At 39.6% G+C, this 25,967-nt stretch overlaps 1 protein-coding gene across 4 annotated transcripts in view; it reads left to right on the top strand.

Annotated features, from left to right (window-relative positions):
- TBL1XR1 (TBL1X/Y related 1) overlaps positions 1–25,967 on the top strand; it is a 107,912-nt gene that overhangs the window by 62,196 nt on the left and 19,749 nt on the right. For 2 of the 4 annotated variants that reach the window (XM_068200325.1, XM_068200326.1), the window contains exons 3-4: positions 7,509–7,576; positions 24,134–24,236. In XM_068200325.1, the coding sequence (XP_068056426.1) occupies positions 24,179–24,236 (58 nt within the window). In that variant the 5' untranslated portion in view covers positions 7,509–7,576; positions 24,134–24,178. The remainder of the gene's footprint in view (positions 1–7,508; positions 7,577–24,133; positions 24,237–25,967) is intronic. The other 2 variants (XM_068200327.1, XM_068200328.1) reach the window with 1 other exon arrangement.

The raw sequence follows: 25,967 nt of genomic DNA, 5'->3' as shown, positions 1-25,967 counted from the left end.
TCTGGGCCTTGACTGTTAGCTGTGGAATTCGTATGCGCTGTCTTTTCATCTCATCCCTCTTGTGTGAATAACTTTGCTGTGAGTGCTCAACTCACAGGGAACAAAAATTCTTTCCCTCTAACTCTAGAGTTTGCATTACTCACTTAGCTACAGTCCTAGGAGGTTTAAGCTGTGTCCTAGGAAGTGTTTCCTGTTGTTGGATTAAAACTTGCTGCAGTTCCCTGTGGAACTCACCTGTTGGTGGAAGCACCCATGCTCCCTTCAACCACATGCTGCATCTGCTGCATTCAGGTCTTCTCAGCATTTGTTGCAGGTGTGAGGAAAAGCCCATATTAGCAGCAGATGTGTCACAACAAGCAGATAACAGCATTGTGGCTTTTAATACCTGCAGAGGGTGGGTGGGGGTTGCAGCGGTTTCCTTGTTGCAGGGCATGGCATTTACGATAGAAGAAACATTGTGTGGAGCTTTAAGCTTTGTGCCCTTCCATAGGTGCTGAGGTTTTCTGTATTTGGTCTCCCCAAAGCTGTGTCTCTATGTTCCAGCATAGTTCACAATGTCATTGCTGTGAATCAAACAGCTGTGGATAGACAGAGCCCTTGGAGCAAGCTTCCTCCTTCCATTTTCTTACTCATATCCAGAGATTGCAATCTCAAAGTGCTTTTTTTGTTTTGGTGTTGGGTTTTTTTTGGGGGGGTGGTTTCCTTTTCCTGGCTCTTACATGCTTTGCTGTGCAGAGGGCAGCTCTGGACAGAGAACCAATCCTGAAAATCCTGAGTCACAGATGCGGGGATCTTAGCTGGGGAGGTTGGTGTTCCAGGCATTGCTTGGGATGCAGACCATTTCAAGAAGTGCTTGAGGTTGTTGTGCATTGATAAAATGCAGCTGGCATTGTTTGTCCAGCTCAAAGGACAGAGCTGACACCAGTAATGCACACGTGGTGCTGAGGGTTGTGTGTGGGGCCAAATGAGGCACACGATTAAATGCCGCAGGACACGTCAGGTTTGATTTCTCTGATTACTCTAATTTCAGAGTCAGTTTGAGGCATGCTGGAAGTGACTGTCATGGGGTTGTTTTGAAGTTTTTGTCCCTGTATATTTTTCTGACTCTTTTTGTGTGACAGTTCATGTTTTTATTTTCAGTTCCCTGTGACTCAGGGAATCTTTTCTCTATGTATATGCTTATTGCAGGCAGTATTTAGTATAGTCCTGTTGATTCTCATGTAATAATGAGAACCCATCAAAAAGTGCAGTCTTAATCTGACAAGATTTATAGATGTTTTGTAATTCTCTAGCAATTTAAAAAAAACTCTTGATACTTAAAAAAATTTGTAAAAATTCTCTTGTATTTCACGTGTTGACAGGGTGTTAGGTTTTAGGTTGGATTTGATGATCTCAGAGGTCTTTTCCAACCTGAATGATTCTGTGTCAACTTCAGTGTTTTCTCCTCTGTAAAAAGCATATCTGTACCTGGGCAATCCTGCTTGCCCTTGTAATATTTACTTGCTAACCTTTTGTGTTAAAAAATGTAAACTATGTTTGTCAAATAATATAGCAGGTCACAACACTTCAGGCATCTTAAAAATTACCTGTCAGTCCTGGTAGTGCACTGGAAGTGTCTGCCAGCCACTGGAAATGTGAAGCAATGGTTCCTGTGCAAGGTTCTTGTGCCCTGAGCTGCTTCTGATCTACCAGTAAATTGAAGGAACTTCATATCTGGTTGTGAGCAGGAGGAATAGACAGTTCATGTGTTCAAAGTAAACAAGGGAAGTTCATGAGTGACTCTCACACATACATGAGTTTTGAAGTAATGACTTTTTTAATGGCCAGGATCCTTGTTTGGTTTGGATTTATAAACTTGGAATACAGTCTTCCATCTGAATGGATTTTTTTACTGTTTTTGCTTTAGTTTCTCTTATGCTCCATAAGTATCTTGCTAGTGCTGCTTTGGTGTTGATAGGTTTTGAGGTGGCGTTTTCAAACATACAATTTTCTGAGTAGCACCACAAATAATTGTCCTTTTGCAAACATTTTTTCCGTCCTGTCATATTATTAAAGACCCATTGAGTCTGAAAATTAAGTAATGTAGCTTCCCACAAGCATGCATATTTTTCAGTGTAATTGGAAGATGTTTTGGATTACTGTCTTTAGGCCTGTGGAGCCAAGAACCCAATTATAGGCATGGTTAGAAGGCAATCGTGTGCGTTAGTCAGATTATAACAAGATTCCAATAATGTAAAATTGCTGCACGACAAATTAGTTTGTATAGTTTTGACAGTTGTTGCCTTTAATAAACTAAATTATAAAGCAATACACAGCTGCAACACGTGCAGAGTGGAAGAAAAATAGACTCTTATTTCCCTGTCAAAATCTTTTCCACAGAGCAGGACCATGGGCATGCGTACGTGTGATTTGAGTTGTTCAGTGGACTTTGTGAATCCATCTGTCCCAAGATGATTTTCTCTGTGAGTAGATGAGAGACAGGTTACAAGAGCTACATTTAAGACTTTAAGAAGGTCAGGCACCTTCTTTTTACTGTTAGTCTTTTGGGCTGACACATCTAAAGCTAAGATTTGGGAGGTTAATTTTAACTTATGGATAAATGATGCCTAGATTAATGCTGCCTGCTTATTTTCACTAGAAACCTGAGCTCAAATCTCCTGGCAGAGTGCAAGAGCCATCAATGTGATAACTCCATGTACCAATTGAACTGGATCTCTGAAATCCAAGAACCTGTTGTCCCCTGGAGTAAGGTGTTACTACAGCACTATAAAACAAAGCAAAATCTACTACAATCTAGCAATCAGGCTATTCAATCAGTAGCTTTTTTACACTTTTTTGTCTTGAGCTGTTCCAGCTGCAGGTTTGAGAACCACTGTGACTGCCAAAGTGACATTTGCATCTGTGCTGGCAAGTATCTATTTTAGTGATATGGACTTTAATTAGATATGAATAATTATGATACAACCTTCTTTTGGTCCAGTTTAGGACCAAGTCCCACTATTTTTACATGCATTTCCAAGCAAATTAAAGCCCAGTTTGAATATGTGCTCCATCCCAGCTACTTGATATCTGTTCAAAAGGGAGACTCCAGCAGTACACGGTCACTCCCTGCAGTTTGGAGCTTTCCTTTTCACAGTCCAAGAGCAGCAAGGGCAGACCTTATTTCTAAGCGTCCTTGGCTGCTGTCGCTTGCGGTGTTTCAGCTCTTGCACTTCTCTCCTGGGAGAACATGATGGCACTGACTTAATGGGGGTAAATGGGAAGATGAAGGCTGCTCGTTTTCTGTGTGTGGTGAGGGTGAATCTCTGGTCATTAATTCAGAGGCAGGCACGAAGTACAGAGCAGCCTTCTGCTCTCAGAGTGCTGACAGTGATATTGGTTGATGGCGTTAAATAAAGCTGCTAGAGATTGTGTAGAGTGGCAAGGGAGAAAAGGAGGGGAGAAAAAAGAAAAATGTATTTATTTACCAAATCTAAAATGACAAAATGGAGTATATTCAGGAATGAGAACGATGACCAACTTTAAAGTGCTTTTTGAGTGGCTTACATTTTGAAGGGTGTTTTTTGTTTTTTTTTTTGAAAAAGAGCTGCAAGCTCCAGACATCATTTTTAATGAGTATGCAAAATACTGGCTGTAGTATTTGCAACACCAGTCAAGAAACAGTAGTATTGGAGGCAGTCTTTAAAAATCAAACACTTCTGCCTTCCAGCTTTGTAAAAATGATTCCTGTGTTTGATTTTTTTCAATAAGCATATCCTTATAAAACTTAAATGCTTTAAGCTAAATAGCGTGCATTATGGTCAGGCCAAAGAATTGGAATATCTGTCAAATATAAAAAATGAGAATTAGAGCATCTGGCTTCCAAAATAGTTGTACATACTTCTTGCTTCCTTCATGTGCCCTTGGCAGTCAGTCAGCTGTAAGATTTTGAGCACCATTGATGTGCTCTGAAAATATCCTCTGCACTTCGTAAATCGTTAAGAGGATGAATTATGGAAATGACAGTGGAGAGGGAAGAGAAGCAAAGATGCACATTCACTTGGGACATTGCCTTGAGGCTGGTGTCATTTGTTGGTTGGATGGTCTTTGAAATAGAGGCATTAGCAGGAATAAGTTGTAGCGAGCAGATCAAATATCTCATTTATAGTCATACTCATCGCACAGAAAGAAAACAACATCAAATATTTTGAACAGGTGGTCTAGTGGGAAGGCAGCAGTAAACAATACTTCCTAAAAGTGGGTAATTCCACTCTCCCTGATGGGCCACATTCAGTTTATAAAATGCACATCAGTATTTTTTATGACCACATAGTTTAGTTTTTTGTTTTGTTTTCCCTAACTACATATGATTTAAAATCAAAACAAACAAGACCCTAGTCAGTCATTTATAAAAAAAAAGTTGCTTGTTTGTTTGTTGAAAAAAAACCCAACTTTTGATTATTTTTACTTTTTTTTTTTTAATTTAAAAATTAAGTTCCAATCTAACAGCAGTAGGGATTTTGTTTAAAAGAAATACAAGAGAAGAAAAATCAAAAAATGTTGTGGAAAAAAACCCCACCAATGGAATGGGTGAATGGCTCCGTGCTGATCAAGGAGCACGCTCTAGTGGCAGGTTAATCCAGCATGGCCTTCTCGGGTGCCCATCCTCCACCTTCACTGGTATTAATCAGCTTCTCCAAGAAAATGACATTTTCACAGAATCTTATTAAATGTACCATTTCTGTTGCTCTCCAGTGCCAAAGCAAGTGCAATGTGTTTACATGTGGCATCATCACATGTATTGGTGGTAGTGAGATGAAATTCCTGCTCTCTAATTAATTTTGCAGTGGGGAAGTATAGGTCTATTTTTGCAGATGGTTTTCAAATGCATAGATATTTTAAGCTGCAGAGGGGAAGACTTCATGCTCACGATGCACAAATTCTTATGGAGTGTGAGCATTTTAGTAACAGACACAGTTGTTAAGCCTGCCTGTTAGCATCACATAAAATGTTGGGCTCTCAAGCCTTGCACATTTTTGCAGTGTTTTCTGTTCCAGTCCTCTCCCTGAGGCTGGAAAATTTCTTTACTCCTTCCTCTCTCATTCAACTTACTTTTTCTGTAATGAGACTGTAGATTTACAGTTTGATTCTCTTCAGATTTCTGAAATACACATAGATAGATAGGCATCTTGTAAGAAATAAAAATAAAATGCTAAGTTAGTAACTATGAAGCAGTCCACAGCTGAAGAATAGATATAGTAAGGGAAATTATGTCCTGTGATTATAGGTGAGCACCCTGAGATGGGATTCATTTCATCATATCACTTGGTAGAAATAGTATTAAATGTGAAGTTTTTATCCTACATCCTTCACTGTATGTGAAGGTTTTTTTGCCACAAATTCTATTCACATCACTAACATAAATTAAAAACAATAAATATATATAGTCTTTAAGTAATGTATCTTTGCAGCACATGGAATAATTTTTAGTCTTATTTATTAATTTGAAAAATGTTAAAAATATAATTTAGAGGATTCTCTGATGGTCTGCGAGTGCCTGCAGAAGTAGCTGACTATCAGGATCCGTCTGAAAAATTACTTTTGTTGCTTAGTCATTCCTAAAAGCCCTGTTAAGTTAGGCTATGTATTTAATTGTTGCTGTTCCCTCAGCCCTCTCCATGCCATGGCTGAGGTAGCTGAGCAGGTTTCTGCTGTTGTAGGGACGTTCGTGCAGTGGAGAATTTGTGTTCTGTGTTTTCTGTGTGCTCTGTGGGGAACTGTGGAGAGGAAAGGAATTCCTCTTAAAGCAGCTCCTGTTGAGGGTGTGGTGGTTCTCTGCTCTCCTGTAGTGCCTCCGGCTTCTTTCTCTTGTTTGGCATCATTTTGGGGGTAATTCCACTTATTTACTTGAGCAGAGTTTGTTCCAAATGAATGAAAAATCCTTAATGTAAACATAAAGTGTACAAGGTTCAAAGCATAAAAGTTGAAATTTACTGCTCTGTCTTGTTTGTTCAACCAGCAGGATCAACATCCCCTTTGAATGACCTTTTGCACTTGGAGTTAAAATTTTATAAGCTTTTTAAACTTTGCTTCTGATTGTTTTTTCCAAATTAAATTTTAGCGATGCAGTTGGCATATACAGTTAGGTTTGTAGAAATGATCAAAGCAGTACATAATAGCCTAGCAGGGAATTAAAATTACATTAATGGAGGGTCAGGACCTTTCCACATAGTTCTTGTGAACTACTGTCAGTGTTACAGGGAGGACCAGGACACTTTTCCAGTCCAGGATATCGTGGTTTTGGAGATTTTTGTCCATTTGGCTGTTGGAGGCTTTTCAGGAGGGAAAGAGAAGTTTACTTTATTCTCTTGGGAATTTACTTACAAAAATACTCTGTGGTTCCCCAGTCAAAAGAGGAAAAAACATTTTCAAGTCTTATTGAGCTTAGCAACAGACTAAATAGCAGAGGGTTTCTTAGAGGTCAGTGGTTGCTTTCTGGATGATGGAAAGTCTGAAATGCTAAGTCCTGTTTAAGGCATGTGTTGCCTTCCTTGGTTTTAATCCTAGTATTAAGGAGGTGCTTTGGAAGTTTTAGTGTTATTTGTAATGTATTTTGTGAGCCTTTGTAGTTGGTGTTTAGTACTTAGAAACTTGGTTTTTTTTCTTTTCCAGCTCCTCTTCCAGAGGGCAGAACTAGCTGTTCCACTATTGAGTGCATCCTGCTTCAAACAGCATTTTTTTGACGTGTGTATTCTTTTCTTGTGGTGCCCAGGCAGTGTTCCTGTGCTTCTGCCTTCAAATCTTCTCCTTAATCCCTTAGTTTACGTAAGATCACTTTCTAATGATTTAGTCTGTAATGAATATTGGTGGTAGGAATCACCATGTTACACAAATACAGGATCAGTAATTATTCTGATCACAGGTGTGTAATGTTTTAGTTTTGAAGTCACCTGTAGAAATCAACTTCATGAGGGTATTTTAAGGATTGTTTATACAGCTGGCTCTTTATAATTTGTTGGTGTGAAATTCAGCTCCTGAATGGTCACTTTTGAAAACACTGGATGGTTTGATCATGGCATTGTGTTTCCTAGTTGTTATCTTCCTATTGAATCATTTTATTTGTATCGGTTAACACTGCAATATCTATTGCATCAATACTTACCCCTTTGTAAACTTTTTCTGGAGTCTCATAAAGTTCCCCTTTGTCAGTGTGGACACACGAAAAGAAGAGAAATTCCTCTGAAGCTAATGTGCTTGTTCTGTGGTGGAGATTTGCTTTCAGCTAAAAGAGTGAGAGAGGTTAGAGTTGAAACTGTAATTTGTTTTTTAAATAATTCCATGTAAATAATCAAGGTCTCTAATTTTTGTTTATTTATTTTCTTAACTAAACATGCATTGTTTTCAGTAGGAAACTGAATGTTGTTTTAATTCTTTCAGTAAAAAGACTGGTAGAAAAATAGCTTTTATCCTTTTTTCATCCTTTAAAATAAATATTGATAGAAACTATCATAATATGGTTTGTGTTACAGGTGGTGTAATACCAAGGGCTGTACTGCTGCCACATCACAATTTTGTGGGGTTTCAGAGAGTAGTTCTGGTAAGGACACTCAATGATTTATCTATTTATTTGTCATAAAAGTGGACTGTAGTTTGGTACAATTTAGTATTACGTGCATTTACAGTATTTGTTAGGTATCAGTTTCTGCAGTTCACTGAATCCTTACATTAAGTGTTCTTTTATTCAATGGTCTTTAACAGCCCCTTTTGGAGCTGTTAGTGTCTCATGTGTAAATCCATATTCATTTTGTTGAGAGTTATAACACATCAATTCACAGTATGGAAATATTAATAAACAAACCTTTTGTCAAAACACATTGTAAAAACTGTGTTGTCTCCTTGAAGTGTGGAGTCACTATTGCCTTGGTATCAGTTCTTAAAAAGGGGTGTAAAATTACTTTATTTTGATTATAGTCTGTTTTTTTCAAGTGCTAAAGTCTTGTCTCCCTAAAGGAAAATACAGGTCCAGAGGGCAGATATCCAGACTGTGTGCTATTATTAGTGTCTTCTTAAATGTGATGTGTAGTCATGATTTTGCAGTTGTTTTCTTTAAATGTATGTAGCTGCAATCCCTGTATCATTTCTTTTGATTTTGGAAACTTCCTTTAAATATATTTTCTTATCTCTTCTCCATGGCTAGAGTTACAAGGGAGATGAGATTACCTATACTTATTCTTAGAAAGGGAAAATTCCTTGTGCACCAGGCCATCAGCAGCAATGCTCAAGTATTGTGCAAGAGCACAATTGAGCATTTGTTCTTTCAGCAGGAGATAACTGAGACCACATTTGTATCTGTTGAATTTTTAATATATACCATAATTTAACAAGTGTCTTGTGGGTGTAGCAGATGTGTTTTCTTTCCCCTGCAACCCCCTCCTTTTATTTATTTTTTTTTTATATTTTGCAATCCCTTAAAATTTTTGGCAAACTCTTTGTGTGCTGTCCTAGGTCATTAGAGGGCACTCAAAGACAGAGGCAATTTATTTTAACAAACCTTACCTTGCAAGTAGACCCCCACAAGGTAGAGAAGGATATTGCTGGTGTTCCTTGTGGCCTCGCAGGGTAGTGTTGCACTGGCTCTGCTCCAGCACATCACTTAAGCAATTGGAGGCAGTGGGGCTGGAATGTGTTTAAATATTCTTCTGGATTGATCTGTATCCATGTGTACTTTCTAAAAGCAAGGTGGGGTCCACAAGAACTTCTCAATGGGGTTTTCTGGTCAAGCTAAGAAACAGATAAGGTCTTTATGTGTTGGAGATATTGAGGAGAGAGAGTGGTGTCCTTGCTTGAGAAATCTCTGGGCTGATAAGTGGAGGAAACAAAAGGTGTTGGAAGTTGTGAGTGAATAAAGACTGAAGCCATTTTCCCTCCTGCCATGGCATTAGGTTGGTTTATCTAAAATAATTGGGCATGGCACTACTCACAGTGTGATTTCCAGTCCTGGAAGTCCATAATGCCTCGAGCATGCACCACTCATGCATGTAGGCTTACTTTAGAGTTTCTAAGTCTTGGAGTGGCAGAAAATGGGCTTTCAGATTTACAGGAGAGAAATGGCTTTGGGAAGGTTTGAGTAGCATCACTCAAGAATGTTAAATGGCAATTCTGCAAAGTAAAAACATCATAGCTTTATAAATATTGTAAGAAAAGAAAGATGATGGGAGCTCTTTAGAGTCTGAGAAATACTGAAAATTTTTCAAAATGTTGTGAGCAATTTGTGCAGTACTTATTAAAGTATAATGTCATCTGGAAAAGTCATGGACTTCTTCATCTCTATCATCTCTTTATTTTCAAATAATGCTCCCATTACTGGAAATGGGTGAGCAGAATTTTACGTTCATATAATCTGTTTGAGGTGAGGTAAAGATAACCAAAGACGGTGAGTTTCTTTTTGTGAAAAGCCGTCCTGTCTAATTTGTTTGACACTGAACTAGCAGAAGTAGTGACTGTGATTGGTTAATTCTGCAAAAAGCAGAGCAGAGGTCACTTGTGGGACAAGCTGCAGACCATTTCAGTGCAGCTGCCTGTGTAATAGTGGCCTGCAGTTACAAGACAGGGTGTATTTCCATCTCTGCTAATGTTTTAGCTTGACTCAGCAAAACTGGTTTTTCTACACAAAGCTGTGGTTGTGTTTCCAACTGCATCAGTGGAGGAGCATTTTAATTCAAAATAGCACCTTCTGCTGGAGGGGGGTCCTTATCGGACAGATGAGGTATTGTCAGGTTTTGAATAGTTTGCTTCAAAGGGGATTAATTAAAAAATTAGTGAGAACAGATGTCTGATGTTGGCCTAAGCAGTCAGAAAGAAGAGGAAATGTCCTGGGTTTGAACTCTTTATCTTAATTGGATCCCTTGTGACTCTCAGCCCATTTGATAAGAGTTTATTCAGTAGACTCTCCTGCTTCTACTGTACAAAGCCAACAGCTTTAAATTTTAAGGTTTTTATGTATGGGTTAGGCACTCAGGCAAGTTTTTGCAGCTTGGGAGGATGATTCCTTCACAAAACAAAAACTTTATATACCACAGGCTGCTTTAGTATAGCTTTTTATATCCCATGTGCTATACAGAAAAGCAAAATAGTGTTCTTTTAAACTACTTTTAAATTTATTTTTGAATGTCATTATATATTCTTGTACAGGTGTGTTCAGGCTCCTTTTACCAGTTAGACCTTCTGTAGAGTGCCAAATTAGCAAGAGGAACATTTGGTGTGCCGCTTTAATCTTCTCAGATCAACAGTGCAATTACTTCTAGAGATGCAGGTGACTTTGCAATGTGTAGGAGCTGTCTGGGGCTGTGTTATGGCAGGCACAATCATCCAATCTCTGGGAATTTTTCCTTTACAGTAGTATAAATATGCCTTTAGACTTAAGCTCTGATGAAGTATCAGAGCTTGGCATTTATTCAAAGTTGTCCTTAGTGTGGGATAATTTGAGTTAGGCAAAATATTCCAATATCAGTCAAGGAAAGAAGCTTGTTTTTATTTTTCAGGGCTTTCTGTGGAAAAAAAAAAAAAAAAAGACTTGTCTTGATGATTCAAATATTGGAACAGTTCCCAGTAAAAAAAAAAAAAGGTATATTGCAGGGTATGGAAAATCTGGTCGAGGAGGCTGATGACACTGACAGTGTCGTGTGTCTCTTCCATTATTACAGGCATATCACTTCAGCATACACGCTATTCTTAATATTCTGTCAAAAGATCCTTGGTAAAGCTTCATTTCGAGGGAAAAAAATCAGATGCTGAATGCAGAAGGGGGATCAGCTTAATGTCTAGGCAACTTTTGGAGGCATGAGTGAGTTTTTCATCAAATATATATATGCTTGAAGGCAAAAATCAATACAACTTGTTATTGAACTTTGGGTATAGCTAATATAGATGGAGATGTCTTTGCCAAATTACACAGCACTAATAACTACACAGTACAGGTTTTGCTTATCAAAACCTCCAGTCAGATTTGAGGTATGGTACAGGGTAGGATGTAGGGATGCAGAGATGAAATGTCTGCATTGAGGGTGGTTCCTCTAGCAGAAATTGAAAATTGTATAAATTAAGGGACGAGATACTTGCAGGTTTGGAAGACAATCTGTCCCTGTGTGTTTGTCAGAGCTGCCTGTGTGCTCAGCAGGGTCTCCTGTTGTGCAGTTGAATATCCAGTTCCTCAGTGGGACTGGACCTAGGGTCACTGCACTGCCCCTCTCGTCCCTTGGTTGTCACCTCACTGCCTCCTGAGCCCTGAAGGGACCATGATGACAGAATGCTGGCCCAGGAATGCCCGGTCTTTCATTTTGTAAAAGTAAAGCAGCACCCTGCCCTAATGACTGACCCCTGTGCCACCTTTTCCAGGCTGTCTCAGGAACACACTCCTCCCTCCCTCCTGCCTCGGCAGCTCTGAGATGTTGCTGGGGTTGCTGTTGCTTTATTCCTCTATTGCTTCATGATAGACCGCACCAGTATTGCAGATTGACATACGGAGCAGTGAAAAAAGAGATGGGAATTTTTACATTGATCTCACATTCCTGATATTCTGGGTTGAGATGGAAGATGGGGTGAGTACAGTGACGATGCTGTGTCACTGCCTAGGACAGTGAATCAGGGCTGTCTGCAGCTGCAGTCACTCCTGTTCCTGAGTGGCCATGCCCAGTGAATCTGGCAGGGCTCGATAATGGGTATTCCTTCCCTGATATTTGATTTAAGTTAATCAAATAAGAAGAGCCCTGTCTCTTTGAATACCAAAAATAATGTTTGTCAGACACTGTTCGTTTCTTAATTTCTTTCATGGCTTTTGAGAGATGGGTCTTGGTAGGAAGTAGCCACAAAAGGCAAGAACTCCTCATCCTGTTCTTAGTTAGAAATAATTCTGATATGGCATCTAAGTGATCTAGGAGCTTCTGGAAAATTTAGCTGCCTAACTTCAAAGTTGACCTGAAATTAAATCTTGAGGTGCCAAAGTGAATATAGTTGGTTTCTGATCCACTTCATAAGCCTTTTTTTCTGAAATAAATTTGTAAGTGTTAAATTCCTTTTAATTAGTACATCTTTTTTTAAAATGTGGAACATCTGACTTAATCTTTTTTGCCTGCTAATTGGTCTTTAATTATTAAAAAAAAAAAAAAAACCTAGGTGAAGATGGTTTCGTACTGCCCTTTTGCACCTGATGTTATTTACACTGGTAACTGATTTGTCATTTGTCCTCAGACACTGCAGTTTGATTATTCCTGAACAAAAATGTGCTGTTGTTTTAAGATGGCTTCTTAAAGACTCAGAGCTGTGGTTTGCACTTTTTCATACTGGTGCTGCTTTTGGTTTTATTTAAGATTAGGAATCGTGTTGTAGGTGGCATTGGTGTAGTGGTATGAGGAAAGGAGGCTGGTGTGGTTTTTTTTTTTGGTTTTTTGGTTTTTTTTTTGCAGATTAGCAGCCAGTAGGGCAGGGATAGTGCAGGAGTGTGGGAGTAGACATGGCTCTTGGAGTTTCACACATATTCTGGTTTTGCATTCATGTGACCAGTTGCAGAAACACATTATCTGGGACTTTTGGTTTGGCAAAAACTGGGGGGGTTTTCCCGCTGTTTTCAAGATCCTGCTCTCATAATGGTTGTTTACCTGCAGATTCCTGCAGGCTCATTTCAGGCTGCTTTAGGGAACATAGGTGGATGTGAAACTGCTTGGGCAAAGCAAAGAGTTGAGTTTTTAATCTGAGGGTAAACTTTCTTCAGCTTTCTTTAGAACTCCATTCATGCATAATGCTGCAGTCAGTTGTGAGTTACACGTCTTTAAATCTCTTGAGGTGAACATATTGGGGCTAGAAGAACTTGTCATTTTACATTTAATATATTCCAGGCTTTAGGATATGTTTCATGGCTGTGGAAAAGTTTGAATACTAAATATGATGAATGTTAGCCTATATTTTCAATACCAAATTCTGCTGGCCAACTGCATTAGATTTTTAGCATGTTTAATATCTGGGTAAATGGAAAAAAAGCTCGTTTAAAGTGCAGTGTATTTCTGCTATTAATGCTCACAAGTACCAATCTGTTTGCCATTAATCCATAACTCATGAGTAATACTGACCCTGTCCTAAGAAATCAGAGGTATTCAAGGTTTTTTTTTCTTTAAAAAATCCACAACAAACCCCAGCATTGTTAGTATAATTAATTAATTCTTTTCCCTGTCCAAAGGGCACCCTCTTCTTTTTCTTCATCCCAGATTTAAAAATAGGCAAAGAAATCTGGCCTCGTCTTCAGTAATAGCAGGTTCTGATGTAGTTGCTCTTGAGCTGGTTCTGTGATTAATGGCCACTAAAGCTGGAAATTATCTTTCCTTGTTAACAGTTCATATTTTCTTGACTTGAAATTTCAATAAATTGTAACTAAAGGATCTTCTCTATGTCCTGTGGGGTTTTTAGGTTGGATATTTTTCCTTTTTCACCCCATTATGGTATTCCCTCACAGGGGTTTTGTGTTTCATCCTTAATTTTTCAGAAACCTGCGACTCAGAGCAGTTACTGTTCAACAAGACATCTGCCTCAGGAAAAGAATTGGCAGCTTTTATGCATCACAAAGGAATTTCAGAAAAATTATTTATTCCCAAATTAGATTCTGCCAGAGTACATAATTCTAGAACTTCTTTTCTCATGGGAAAGGCATAAAAGCCTAGGCTTAACTATGGGGAAATAAGCTGGGTTTATTTGCTTTTAGAATGGATCAAAGCCTCTTCAAGACCCGTTCTGTGCACTGAGCACCTCGTTACTGCCTCTGTCTTTTTCATATGTTTATATCCTCAACACTGCTGAAGCTGTACTGTGCCTGATAATCCCTGATGTTTTCTAAAATAATGTAGGGGTCAGGAAAGATGCTCACACACACACACAGAGCATCCTTTCACTCCAGGAAATGCTTCTGCTCCATTTATGTGGTCAGTATTATTTATGGAGTAGTTCTGTCAACTTTTTACACTGAAAATAATACCTGTCCAAATAATTTTGTAGGTGCTTAAAAGGTGAGATGAGAGTGTTCAGGCTCAGACCTGAGGGGCAGAGTAAATGAGCAAGGGGATGCTGTGTTAGGAAAGGTCGTGTTCATGGAGCTGTCTTTGCCCAGACTGATGAGTGTTTGGCTTTCAGTTTTAATTTGGTTGTTCACGAGGGAGGAGAAACCAGTCCCCAAGACCTGCAGAAATTTAATGTAGCTACCCAAGTAATGATACCAACCTTAATAAATCCCAAAAATACAGTGTTTCGGAAAAGAAAAACCAAACCTATTCCAGCACCATCAGGCAGAAGTGGCCACCAGTGAGTGCTTCCAAACTTGGACTCCAGCAGAATTCACTGCTCTCAGAACTGCTGGGCATGGGCTGCTTGGATCCCTGCAGGCTCAGCCTTGCAAGTCCCCAGTCACACCACAGAGCACAGTTTGGAGTCTTTTTATTTTGCAGTTGGTTGTGCAAAAGTTCTAGATGTGCAGTCTGAAATTGGCTTGAGCAGGGAGGTGCCCAGCTAAGATGTTGTGCTGAGCTGTGGGCACCAGCTTGGGGCAGAGAGGAGGTGCTGGTTGGCTCTGCAGACCTGCTCTGCTCCCAGTTTCTGCCCCTGTCCAGGTGCTGGGAACTCAGAGCAGTGCTTGGTTACTCTATGCAGGTGTCACTCTGAATCACCTCAAATTCTTGTTGTTATGGCAACATTAAAAACACTTCCTTATCAGGAGTGAGGGAACCCATGCTGGTAAATACACTGACGTGCATCAGACAAAGGCCTTTCTCCTGTTCAGGACGTGACTCAGGGCACCAGGCTAAACAAACAAGGACAAATAAAATGAGCAGGGTTTACTTGGACTAGAAAATGCTGCTGTTGATGATGAATTGAATTTTTTTTTTCCTTCAACCAGCAGAATTTATTTGTGCAAAACGTTTAGCAACGAGTGTTGTAATGGAAAAGTAATGAAAGAAGGACATAGAAAAAGGAGTGGCTGAAGGAGGTACAGATGAATGCTCTGGAGAGCAGATGGAGAGAGATGGGCTTAGGAGTGCAGAGTATGTGTAGGCAGTGCACGGTGAGGAGGTGAAAACCAGGCCAAATGTGTGGCCACAGGCTTGAGATCGGATGTCAGATGAAGAGATGAAAGCTGGAAGATGGATCACCAGCTTGGGAAGGATAGCAAGGGCAGTGGGCAGAAGCTGCAAAAGGGTGACGCTGCATGAAAAGGGAAGAGGAGCCCATACAGCCATGTGAAAAAACCCCAGTCAAGATAGGGCTGCTGTTGTGGGAGTGCAGAAATACCTTCCCACAGCTGTTTCAGGGAACTACATCTGCTGTTTTATTACCAGCAGGTAACAATGTAAATATTTTAATCACAAAAAATAGAATCCATGCCAGGCTATACCATCACTAATCACCATTCCACAATAAGATTTACAGAACACACAAAACTCCCCCAAAAATCACAGACAGCCGAGAACTGACTAATTACAAAAGTCTGCCCAAACTGCAGCAGTTTTCCATGGAGAAATAAGTGGCATTAGCTGGAGAATGAGTCTTGTTTTGTAAGCCATCAGCATCCAGCAGCAGCCTAGTGAAAAACTGTGTCACTGTTAGTGCACCAGTATCCATCAGCTCAAGCAATTGATGTAGATGTAATCACTGTCTCTAATAGAAATAAAGTCAGGGTAATGGAACATTGTCACAGGATCAATGTCTCCTGTTTTGAAAATAAACCCCCTCAGCTTTGCTTTTGCATTTATGTACCAGCAGGCGACCACATCATTCAATTCAATTGACACAGTCCCTTAGAGCCTTGAATGATCTATTGTGGGAACATCAGGAAGAACATATTGGAAAAAATGCAATGTTCCTGATCAGACTTACAGGCCATGTTATTTAGTGGGTTTTCTAGCAGTGAAAATGAGAATAAATCAAGTGAGAGCAGAAACTTAGCACAGTATGGAGATTTTTAACCCCGTTTAGCTGTTAATTTCTACAGGTTCTTGATCAAAAAGATTGAGCCACAGGAGTTGTGTTTATTTTCAGTGGTGGTGTTCACAAATAGAAAAGCACTTTTGGACCTTGCCCCTCCCCTCCTTAGTCTCAGCAGAAGCCTTGATGGGGCTCATTTTGACTGACTCAAGGGCTCTTCTCAATCTGTTATTTTCTCAGAATTTTTTGCACAGTTTGATCCAAGCGAGGTTTAATGGGTGAGCTCCCACATTCATCCATAATTAATTTCATGCAAAGGCTTTAATGCGGCACAGGAGATCAGCAGCCATATAGTTGCATACTTAAAACCAGGTGCATGCCAAAAAGGCATACAGAGGATTTTAAACAATGTTGCAGAAAAGGCTTTTTCCAGTTTTCACCTTTCTTGGACTTGATTCCAGCAGCTGTTCTTTGTCTAGATCCAGGCAGCATTAGCAGGCAGCTATTTTAGCACTTAGTAAAGCCATTGAACAATTTCACAAAGCCTTCTTGAGACAGAGTGCAAAAGTTTGATTGCAGAAGTCTGTCTTTATTGGAATTAGGTATTCCTGAAGGACTGTAACTCTGTCTAAAGGGACATCCTTCTAGTGGCCTAAGAATGGAAGCTGCAGAGCTTGTTTGATGTTACCACTGTTCCTGAGATGCCCCTCTAATAAGGTGATTTTCCCTTTTTGAGGGACACATGGTCAGATGTCTCTCCCTGGAGGAATGCCAAGCATTTGTCTGGTGCTTCCCTCTCCATTACAGAGATTTATTTAGCACACAGCGCCTGGAATTTGGACCTTGCAGGTCATCTTGAAATAATCCATACTGGCCAAATGTACAACAGTGCTTCCTCAGGTGAATCTGCTACTTCTGGTCATCAGTCAGGACCAATCACTTTCTAATCAGTTCTACGAATGCCACATTTCCAGTTTTGCTGCCATAATCATCTGTCCAACTTGAGTGTGGGTAGGACAGTCTAACCCTGAAGGTCATCCTATCAAGCCACAGATTCGTCCTTTCTAAAAATGCCTTTGGTCTGGATTAGACAATTGATCAAGGAGCATTTCATAATGTTTAGCTATACTTCCTGGTGTGTTCTGATAATTTTTTAAGTATTGAGAAAGTGTGGTGGTTTAATCTTTGAACTGCTATGTCTGGACAGTTTTCATTTAATCCCAGTTTGTCTCCATCAGGGAGCCTGAGCTCTATGATTAAAAATCCTTCCCAAAACAAGATGTTTGGGCTTGGGATCTTGTGGGGAGTCAGGGAGGGATAGCTTTCATGAAGTAATCAAAAATGAGGCGGGACTTACTGCTTGAGGTTTTGTTGCATGTTCTGAGCAGCTGAGTTTGTCTTTTAAGTCACAAAGGAACATATTTGCATCTGCAGAAGGGTGTATCAGGACTAGCTCCATTTCAGCAAGGTTGTAATTGTCATGCAGGACAGTTGTGCCTTTAAAGAGATGTCACAGAATCACAGAATGATTGGCTTTGGAAGTGACCTCTGGAGATCCTTTAGTCCGTCTGTGTCTACTTTCATTGTTACCCAGAGAGTTGAAAAGTCTTTAAAATACTAATAAACAATATGTCTTTACTACTCTGATAGAGGAAATAGGAGAAGAATCTTCCCCAAGCATCATTTCTTCTGGTGTGGCATTATAATAACAAAAAGAAAAAAAGGTTTAAGGACCTAAAATGTTGAATAGAGTGTCAATACCAGAAATATCCCTGTATCTTTGGTCAGCTTAGGAATTTACAAAACGTGGCTGCCAAGAATCACTGCAAGATGCCCTATAGCTGTCCAGGAAGATGTGTTTTCAGCTCTAGAAAGCACAGAAGTTTGCAGCTCTGTAGCCATAGCCCTGGAAACACAATCCTGGATATGCTGTCGCTTGTGTCTGTGCCGTCACATCCGGAATTCCAGCCTTCTGGGTCACACAGCATGGGACTATGGGGAGGAGATTGGGAGTTCAGTAATTAAATACTACTTTGCTCTAGGCAAAATCAACAAATGGGCTTCATCTGCAGCATGTTTTGTAACTGTACTCAGGACTGGGCTGCTTTTTTCAGCTAAGTAGACAGTAACATACTTTTAGCCAAGGTTCTGGGTGAGTTTGTGTTTTGTTGTGGGTTTTGTTTGGTTTTTATTTTTTTCCTTCTCTTCCCTTTCAGGGTTGTAATTCTTTTTCTTCAGAAGATTTCAGACTGGCTTTGTAATCTTGTATTCTTCATACTCTCAAATTGGCATGGAAAGGCAGAGACTGTTGCCATAAATTAGGTCACTAAAGCTGAAGTACAGAATACAAATATTTATCGCCTGAGCTAAGGAAGGCAATTCAGATGAGGAAAGGAAAAAAAGGAAAAGTGTTCTTTTTTTTTTTTTTTTTGGTGTTCAGAAATTAAGCTATATTCCTGACATTGAAAGCAAAGCAATATAGTTAACCAATGAAGATGAGAAGCATCTCTTGGTTTAAATTACTAGAAGAAAAACTAGCAAAGCCTGATGATATGAGAAATCAATAAGAAGGTTCATAAGATAGAATTACAGATAATTTTTGTGCAAGAGCACATCTGACATATTATTAAATCTAAAACAAAAGGGCATTTAGCTAATACCAACTTAGAGGCACAGGTAAAAATGCAGAAAATGAGAAGACTATTTTGAGATATTACAGAAAACACCTCGGCATTTAACTTGAAAAAATATTTTTCTTTTCATTCAGAATGTTAGAATTCCTAACTCCAGATCATCAGATAGTAGGAAAACTTTTCTAAGGGTTCAGTTGTACTGTGCCCAATACAATATTGGCCCCCATGGGTCAATCGAAGATGTGAAAGGGCAAATAGGAGTGTTTAGACCAAGTAGTTGGTATACTTGAAGAAAAGTCAACCTTTTTTTAATTTTTACAGTGTGACAAAATGTTCATTTTGATTGAAATTTGTGTCTAATAAATTCTGATGCAAAAGGATGTGCAACACGAGTTGTAGACTGCACGCTTGATATAAAGGAACCACTAATTAATTTTCAGAGTTTTCCTTTATAAAACATTTCTAAGGGGCTGAGCAGAACTCTTCTTTGGATGTAAACTTATGAATTACCTCAGCCATTGAGGATGGACCCACCGTGTCTCGGGGAAGAGCATTGGGAGAAAGCTTTAGTAGAACAGCAGCCACAAGGAATGGTGTTTTGTGGTTTAAATCTCCAGTTCTGTAACTTGTGGTGGCTTAGGTATTTGAATGAAATCCTGCTGAAACCTTACACATCCAGGAGTTTGCCAGGTCTGAGTGGCTGGATTGAAACAGTACCCTTTGCTCTTTTTATTTTAATCATCATGGCCATTAAAACCAAGAAATACTCTTGAGCAACAATTGATAACATGTCTATGTGCACATATGCTAGCAAAATACTTGTCTGGATTTCTTGCAAAAGAGGAAAAAATAAAAGCTCCAGTGGCAACATTTTTGTTGTAGGGGATTTATGGTTTCTGTAGCCAGACTTCTGTTTTCCATGGATAAATGTAGCTGTCTGTTTATGTCTGAACATTAAGCATTCTTCAGAGCTACCCAGAGCATTAGCTGCTCCCTTTAACATATCATATTTGCTATCAAACTAATGATTGGTATGTTTTGGGGGAATTATTATTCACAGCAGCATGTCAGGTTTTCCTGTTATCCTACCTATTGGGAATCTGTTGGAGCCCAGCTACAACTGCAGAAATATCACTTTCTTAGGCTGTTACTTGATGATACAATAACTCTAATTGTAGTGTAACTCCAGTATACATTATCAAATGGTGATTAAGAGATACTCAGTAATAATTTGATATATAAACCTTCTCTGCCAGTTCAGGTTTGTCTGAAAAAAAACCCCTAAACAACCAAAAAACCTATTAGGCCAGGAGTCATATCGGGTGGCATCTGTTCTCCAGCATTTGGCATGAACCTGGACAAGGAGTACGAAGCTTGCACAAACATGTGGAGTGGAATAATGATTTCTCAGCAGCACAGCCAGGTTTGCACCGTTGGGCACTGATTAGACCTGGTGTTGGTGAGAGTGGAATTCAGTCTCCTTTTTAATGGATTTTAGTTGTAGATGTTGCCCCAGATATGAGGTTTGTGAATGGTCCTCAAGGGACAGAGGTGCTGGGGTGCTGCCTTGGGGCAGGCACAGAAACACAGACACACTTCTGCCAGCTTGGGAACAAAGCCGGAGCTGGTGGTGTCTCTGGGATAAGAAACCTCCTTTCCTTTGGAAAAAGTAGCTTCCAAATGAATTTTTGTGTGATTCCTGGCATGGAACGAGTGGGTCAGTTTGTCTAAAGCACAGGTGTGTGTCTTGTCTGCTCCGGACCTGTTACTGAGTACATCTTAAGGCTAGCATCTCTATACACAGTTGACTTTTATGGCTGATCTGTGTTATGCCTGATAAATTTTGGGACTTTAGGGACTTTCTACAGCAGACTTAAAAATTACCTGGGATATCTGGATATTGTGCTGATTCTAACTGAGCAGTGGTGTTACAAATTACAGGCCCATCCTCTGGGAAGGGAAATTAAACCTGGGAAGAGGCCTGCTGAAATGGACTTTATTTTGAGCAGGGAATATCGATCCTGGTGTGATCCCATGAGCAATTTGAGCATCGTTCATAAGCTCTCACGCCCATCCTTTTTTTACCTGTCATGGGGTATTTTATTTATTTATTGAATCCTGGTTTTACCAGTGAGGAATCTGCTTCACATGTACTGTGCCTGCTCCAGGGTGCAAAACAAAAGTAGAGGCAAGTCGGAGAGATTTCCTTTAAGAGCATAATTGGATCTAAAACAGCAATGTGGGTGCATCATTCTTTGCAGTGCAATTCCACAGAATGTTTTGAGGAAGACCTGGAATGTTTCTAAGGGCAAGGAAGAAAAAGGGCCTTAAGGATCTCATCACATTTTTAGAATGGGTTTGGGACATAAAGCTGCAAATATTTTAAGATATTTTAATGGTCCCTATGCAAATTAGGCTACAAATCTAAGATTGCTAGGAATTGCATGTTAACTTCTACTTACTTTTGTCTCATTTTTATGTGTCTCTTCGGTGATTTAATTTCTGCATATAAAATGAAGAGCAATATTAATATCTATTAAAGTGTCCAAAATGAGTAGTTGATTGCTTGTGGAAATAGTGAATCTGGGGGGAATTAGTCAGCATTGATGAAGTAATTTTTTTTAGGATGTGGGGTACATGTGTACAGTCATGGGTCCCTTGTCACAAACAATTTGAGGGTTGGCAGTGTAAGCCTGGTGTTAATTCAGAGTGTGTCAAAGGGAAGAAATAATTATTGTATCCTCTTCTACTGTATTTTCTCTTTAACGTGACATTTTGCTTTGGGTTGGAAGGAAGGTGGTTTGCTGCTGCTCGTTGTTCTCACATTTCTTGTGTCACTTGGCTGTGGGACGCTTGTCCCCAGGCTCTGCCTGAGCTATGGGGCGTGGGGTGGGGGAAACACGGAAAAGACCTTCCCAGAAAACCTAAATGAGCGCTGAAAACATGCACAAAGCAGTATTTTGGTACAACAGAGGAACCTTTTGCACCCTTTACAGTTTCAAGCCCCTCATCAGGCAAGCCCTGTGTTTCTTGGAGCTGTTTCTGTGTTTTTCTGGTGGCCAGGGTGCCACAGCTGGTGCTGCAGTGCCACCTCCTGATGGCCGGGCAGGACCAAACCTTACTGTGCAAAACACTCGGAACCAGCCTTGGAAAAATGAGGCTCCTTTGATTCGGGCAGGGTGAAGAACACTTGTGACAGACAAGCAAAACGTTGGGGTATTTTTTTTTTTTTCTTTCAGCTACCCAGCTACATAACAGGTGAATTGATGTGGCACCTCCATGGTTCTGCTTTGAGCAGGGAGCCCTCTTTATATAAATAATTCAGGACCTCTCTGTGTGACAAATAGCACTTTCATCAGATTTCTGTGGTTTGATCTATCGTTTTTGGTGATGCAGCAGGATTTTGAAACTCGGTGACAGACCCGTGAAAGAAATACTGCATTTTTGTGTGTGTATGTAATGTAAAAAAAAATCTTCTTTATGAGTCTCTTTAAAGTTAATTACCTCCTCTTCTGAAGGAAAATATTGTTCCTCTTCCTACAGCATTTTTCTGTAAAACCAGTCTTAAAGATAATTTGCTCCATGTATCGCAACAAAACTTAGCTGAATAAAATTAGTGTTTGGTCCTGCACATGGTGGAATTGGTTGCTAATGCATGAAATGGCTAAAAATGCCATTCATTTTACATTCTGCTCAGTAAACAAGTCCTCAAAATATGTATTGGAGTTTGGCAAGGATGTCTTGTACAGGATGTCTTGTACCCCAGGTGTGGCTGGGGCTGTGGAGAGGTGTGCTAGGGTTGGTATCAATGTACCTTCCTGTACCAGTCATGTTGCACTTAATTAGAAGTCATTGTCTTGGGGCAGCTTTTTCCTTTAGAAATGAAAAGGATTTAAGTAATTTAATTAAAAATTAAATTTGCAATTTAATTTTTTTCCTTAAGAAACTAAAGCCATCTCCCCCACGGCATGGCTGTGAGCTGTGTGACCTCATGCCTGGGGCAGGTTTGGGGATGTCCATTTGTGGTTTCAGGCGAATAAACTCCTCTTCATACCTGAGTTCATCCTTCAGCCTCTACTGTTCTTGAGGGGTTTAATTGAGTCTTGTTTTTACAGCATGATGGGACTTGTGGGAAAGTCTGGAGTGCTGTTCCCACTGTCCAGTTGAGTTGCAGCTGACTGGTAAAACTCAAAGTTAGGTGATAAGAAAAATAGTATGGTTGTTTTCTCCTGTTACCTTGGGAGTTCTTTCTAGGAAGAGATGCCCAGGGAGAATACACACGGCAGCCTTGTAATGCCAATCATAACCTTGTAGTTGTTACTTTCTGTTGCATTCACCACTTTACCACTGGAGCAGCAGTGGCAAGTGGCCTGACCATGCAGCTGTGTAGCAAGAACTTTTTGTTTTGAATGATGTAGGAAAATCCATTCTCTAGTACTTCTGTACATCAGATCCCAGGTAAAACTTTGTCAAATAGCAGTAGGAAAGTCACTTTGCCTTCTCAAACTCCAGTTCTGTAGGAGAAGCAATGGTGGTGGTCAGCTGGGTAAAAACCAGGGAAGGTTTGCTGATGGAAAGTGCTGGACAGATAATTGGAACAGGGGGTGGACATTATTTCATAACATGTTCTGAAAGCTGATGTTTTCACTTGTTTACTTGGAAAGGTCAGAGTTTTCAAACATTCAGACATCATGAGAATGTTCTCAAAAATAACACTTAGAGTTAGAAAAAATACTGTGTTCTGTCTCTTAAAGACTGCTGTTGCCCCATATTTTCCAAGTTTATAATCAAAAGTATATATAGTCTGATACATGATTTGTCTTGCTAAATATTTGCCATTACTAAAATTAGGCAAAAAATTGTGTTTGTGTAAATATATATATATCCCATCAACATTTTTGAAGCACTGATTGAAAGCCTAGGGAAATGTTACTAAAAATAGACTGTTTAAAGTTTGTTTCTAATGTTAAGAATTCCTTTTGCAAAGCCAATAGGTATGGCTGTTTTCTGATCTTTAGTGGAATTAGCTGGGCTCATTTGAACAGACACCGTGTGGTAGCTCATACAGCTCATACTGTTCTGCACCTTTTCAGGAGGGCAGGAGTACCTGAAAATTGGAGTAGATAAGAATGTAAAAGTGAGAACCTTCCTGGATGCCAATGTGAAATCACGTTCTTGGTCTTTGTTAACCAGGCAGAGAGAGACCCATGTTATAAAAAATGTATTCCATAGCAGTAATATAGATTGGATGAAACTTGATTATTTTTTAAAACCTGTGATATGAAGCCTTTTTTAGTGTTGGTATTAAACAGCAGAGTTCCCCAGTCCATACCAACTTGCATTGTATGAGAATCTGGCCCATTAACATTTAATTTACTGACCTTTATTTTGCGGTGAGACAAATGACTTTTTAATGACTCCAGTAGACTTACTTGCATTATAAAATAAAGCCATTGTCTATGCTGCCAGGGAGCTACTTACTTTATAAATATAGCATTTGTTGGGAAATACCTATTAGGTACTAAAAATATTTAATTGACCTACTTTTTTTTTATTATTTGCAGGGTTGTGTCCTTTGTTGTGACCTCATGGTTTAACTGGGAATAAAGATGAGTATAAGCAGTGATGAGGTTAACTTCCTGGTATATAGATACTTGCAAGAGTCAGGTGAGTTTTTACACTTCTGGTTATTAAACAATGCATAATTTATTTGATCTTCATCTGCAACTGGCTTTAGCAAACACAGACTCATTTAACTATTTTGCCAGTAGGCATGTGCTTCTGTCTGAACTGTTTCTTGGTGTTTCTTCTCAACAAGAGAATGAATTCCTGCCAAGTTACCTTCTGTAATTTAATCAGATTTAGTCATTTGGAGTCTTCAGATGGCAGTCAAGCAGCCAAGGACTCACTCGATTGCTAAAATGCATTTTCCTGGAGATCACTTCTCTGCAGGGTGATGATGGCACTTTGCACCATTTTCTTCAGGGCTGCTTGAAGAAGAAAATAGAAGGATCAGCAAAATGCTGTTTTTTCCTGTTGTTTTGGAGTGATGGTGCTCCTGCCAGCTGGTCTTGTGTAGCTGAATTCCTTGCCTGAACGTGACTGTGGGAGGGCAGATGTGGCTGTGAAAGGAAGAAGTGACAACTGTGACTATGACTTGTATCACTTGACTCTAAATAGTGATGAACAGATTTTTTACAGGAATAACCCAAAACCTCCATCCCTCCAGGACCTTTTTTTGGAGGATCTCGTCCTTCTGAGTAGCCAGAATCTCCTGCTTCTTAGGAGAAAGAGCAAAAGACACTTGAATGTTGTCAGACTTGAAAAGAAACCTTTTTCCTATCATATCCCTCCACACTGACTGTGTCTACAACACAAGAATGCAGCAGTGCTCCCTTATTTTTAAAGCTTCCCCAGCCCAGTCAGATCAGCAGTTTGAGTTTGTGTTGCATGTTTGGGTTTCTAGATGCAGCCATATGGCTTCAGGGAGTTTTGTGGTGGTGGTTATTCGTGAAGCTCTGTAAGAGACAACATCATCTTTTACTCACAACTGTGATATTGATTGCTTAACACAGCCTACATTTAGAATGGGAAGATCTGACTGGAAGTCAGGCCATGCCCTAGTAAATGAACAAGTGATGATTGTCAGCCGGCAGGAGGGAATATGAGCTCAGCAATACATAAAAGAATTCTGCATATTAAAGCAAAAATACACTGTTATCTTAAGACTGGAGTTTGAGATCAGCTTTAATGTATGTACATATAGATATATAAGAAAATATACACATATATTTCATATTTTACCTTGCTGTTTCAATGTTTATTGATTCATAGTTTTTGTGTAGTGATTGCTGATGGGTGGCTTCAGGCTTGTTGGAAATGCATTTGACTGATGCAACATATGTCCTCTGCTCATGGACTTCCCAAATTGAGAAGAGAAGCACCAGAAGCAATGGTGGATGGCAGACTTTTACAGTTTCTACTTGTCAAAAGAAAGCAAAACCTCATTTTTCTGCCTGAATTTACTGAAAATTACTACACAGTCTTATGCCAGTTGCAGATTGCTTTTGTCATAGAAGCCAAACTTACAAAATTGCTTCATCTTCATTTGAAAGTTTGCAGGCAGCTTCTTGCTTACCTGGCAGGGAAAAAGGAAAAAAAACCCGAAGTGGTTTAAGAAAAAAATGCCATGACAATAGTTAACTTGCTGAAACAACTATTTTTCTCTAGCTTAAATTCACTTTTTCAAGGTGATCAAATAAATAGCAAGCAGCTACCGTTGCTGCACCATAACATGTTTGCCACTTCTTAATCAGTGCACAGTGCTGATGTAGCTCTAAATGCCAGAGCGTATACAATTATGGCAGCACTGTACCATGAGCTGAATTCATTTCACTT

The sequence above is a fragment of the Anomalospiza imberbis genome, chromosome 10 (assembly GCF_031753505.1).
Source record: "Anomalospiza imberbis isolate Cuckoo-Finch-1a 21T00152 chromosome 10, ASM3175350v1, whole genome shotgun sequence".
In the NCBI taxonomy this organism is placed as follows: Eukaryota; Metazoa; Chordata; class Aves; order Passeriformes; family Viduidae; genus Anomalospiza; species Anomalospiza imberbis.
Note: the sequence above shows the minus strand (reverse complement) of the source record. Positions and strands in the feature narration are given on the sequence as shown.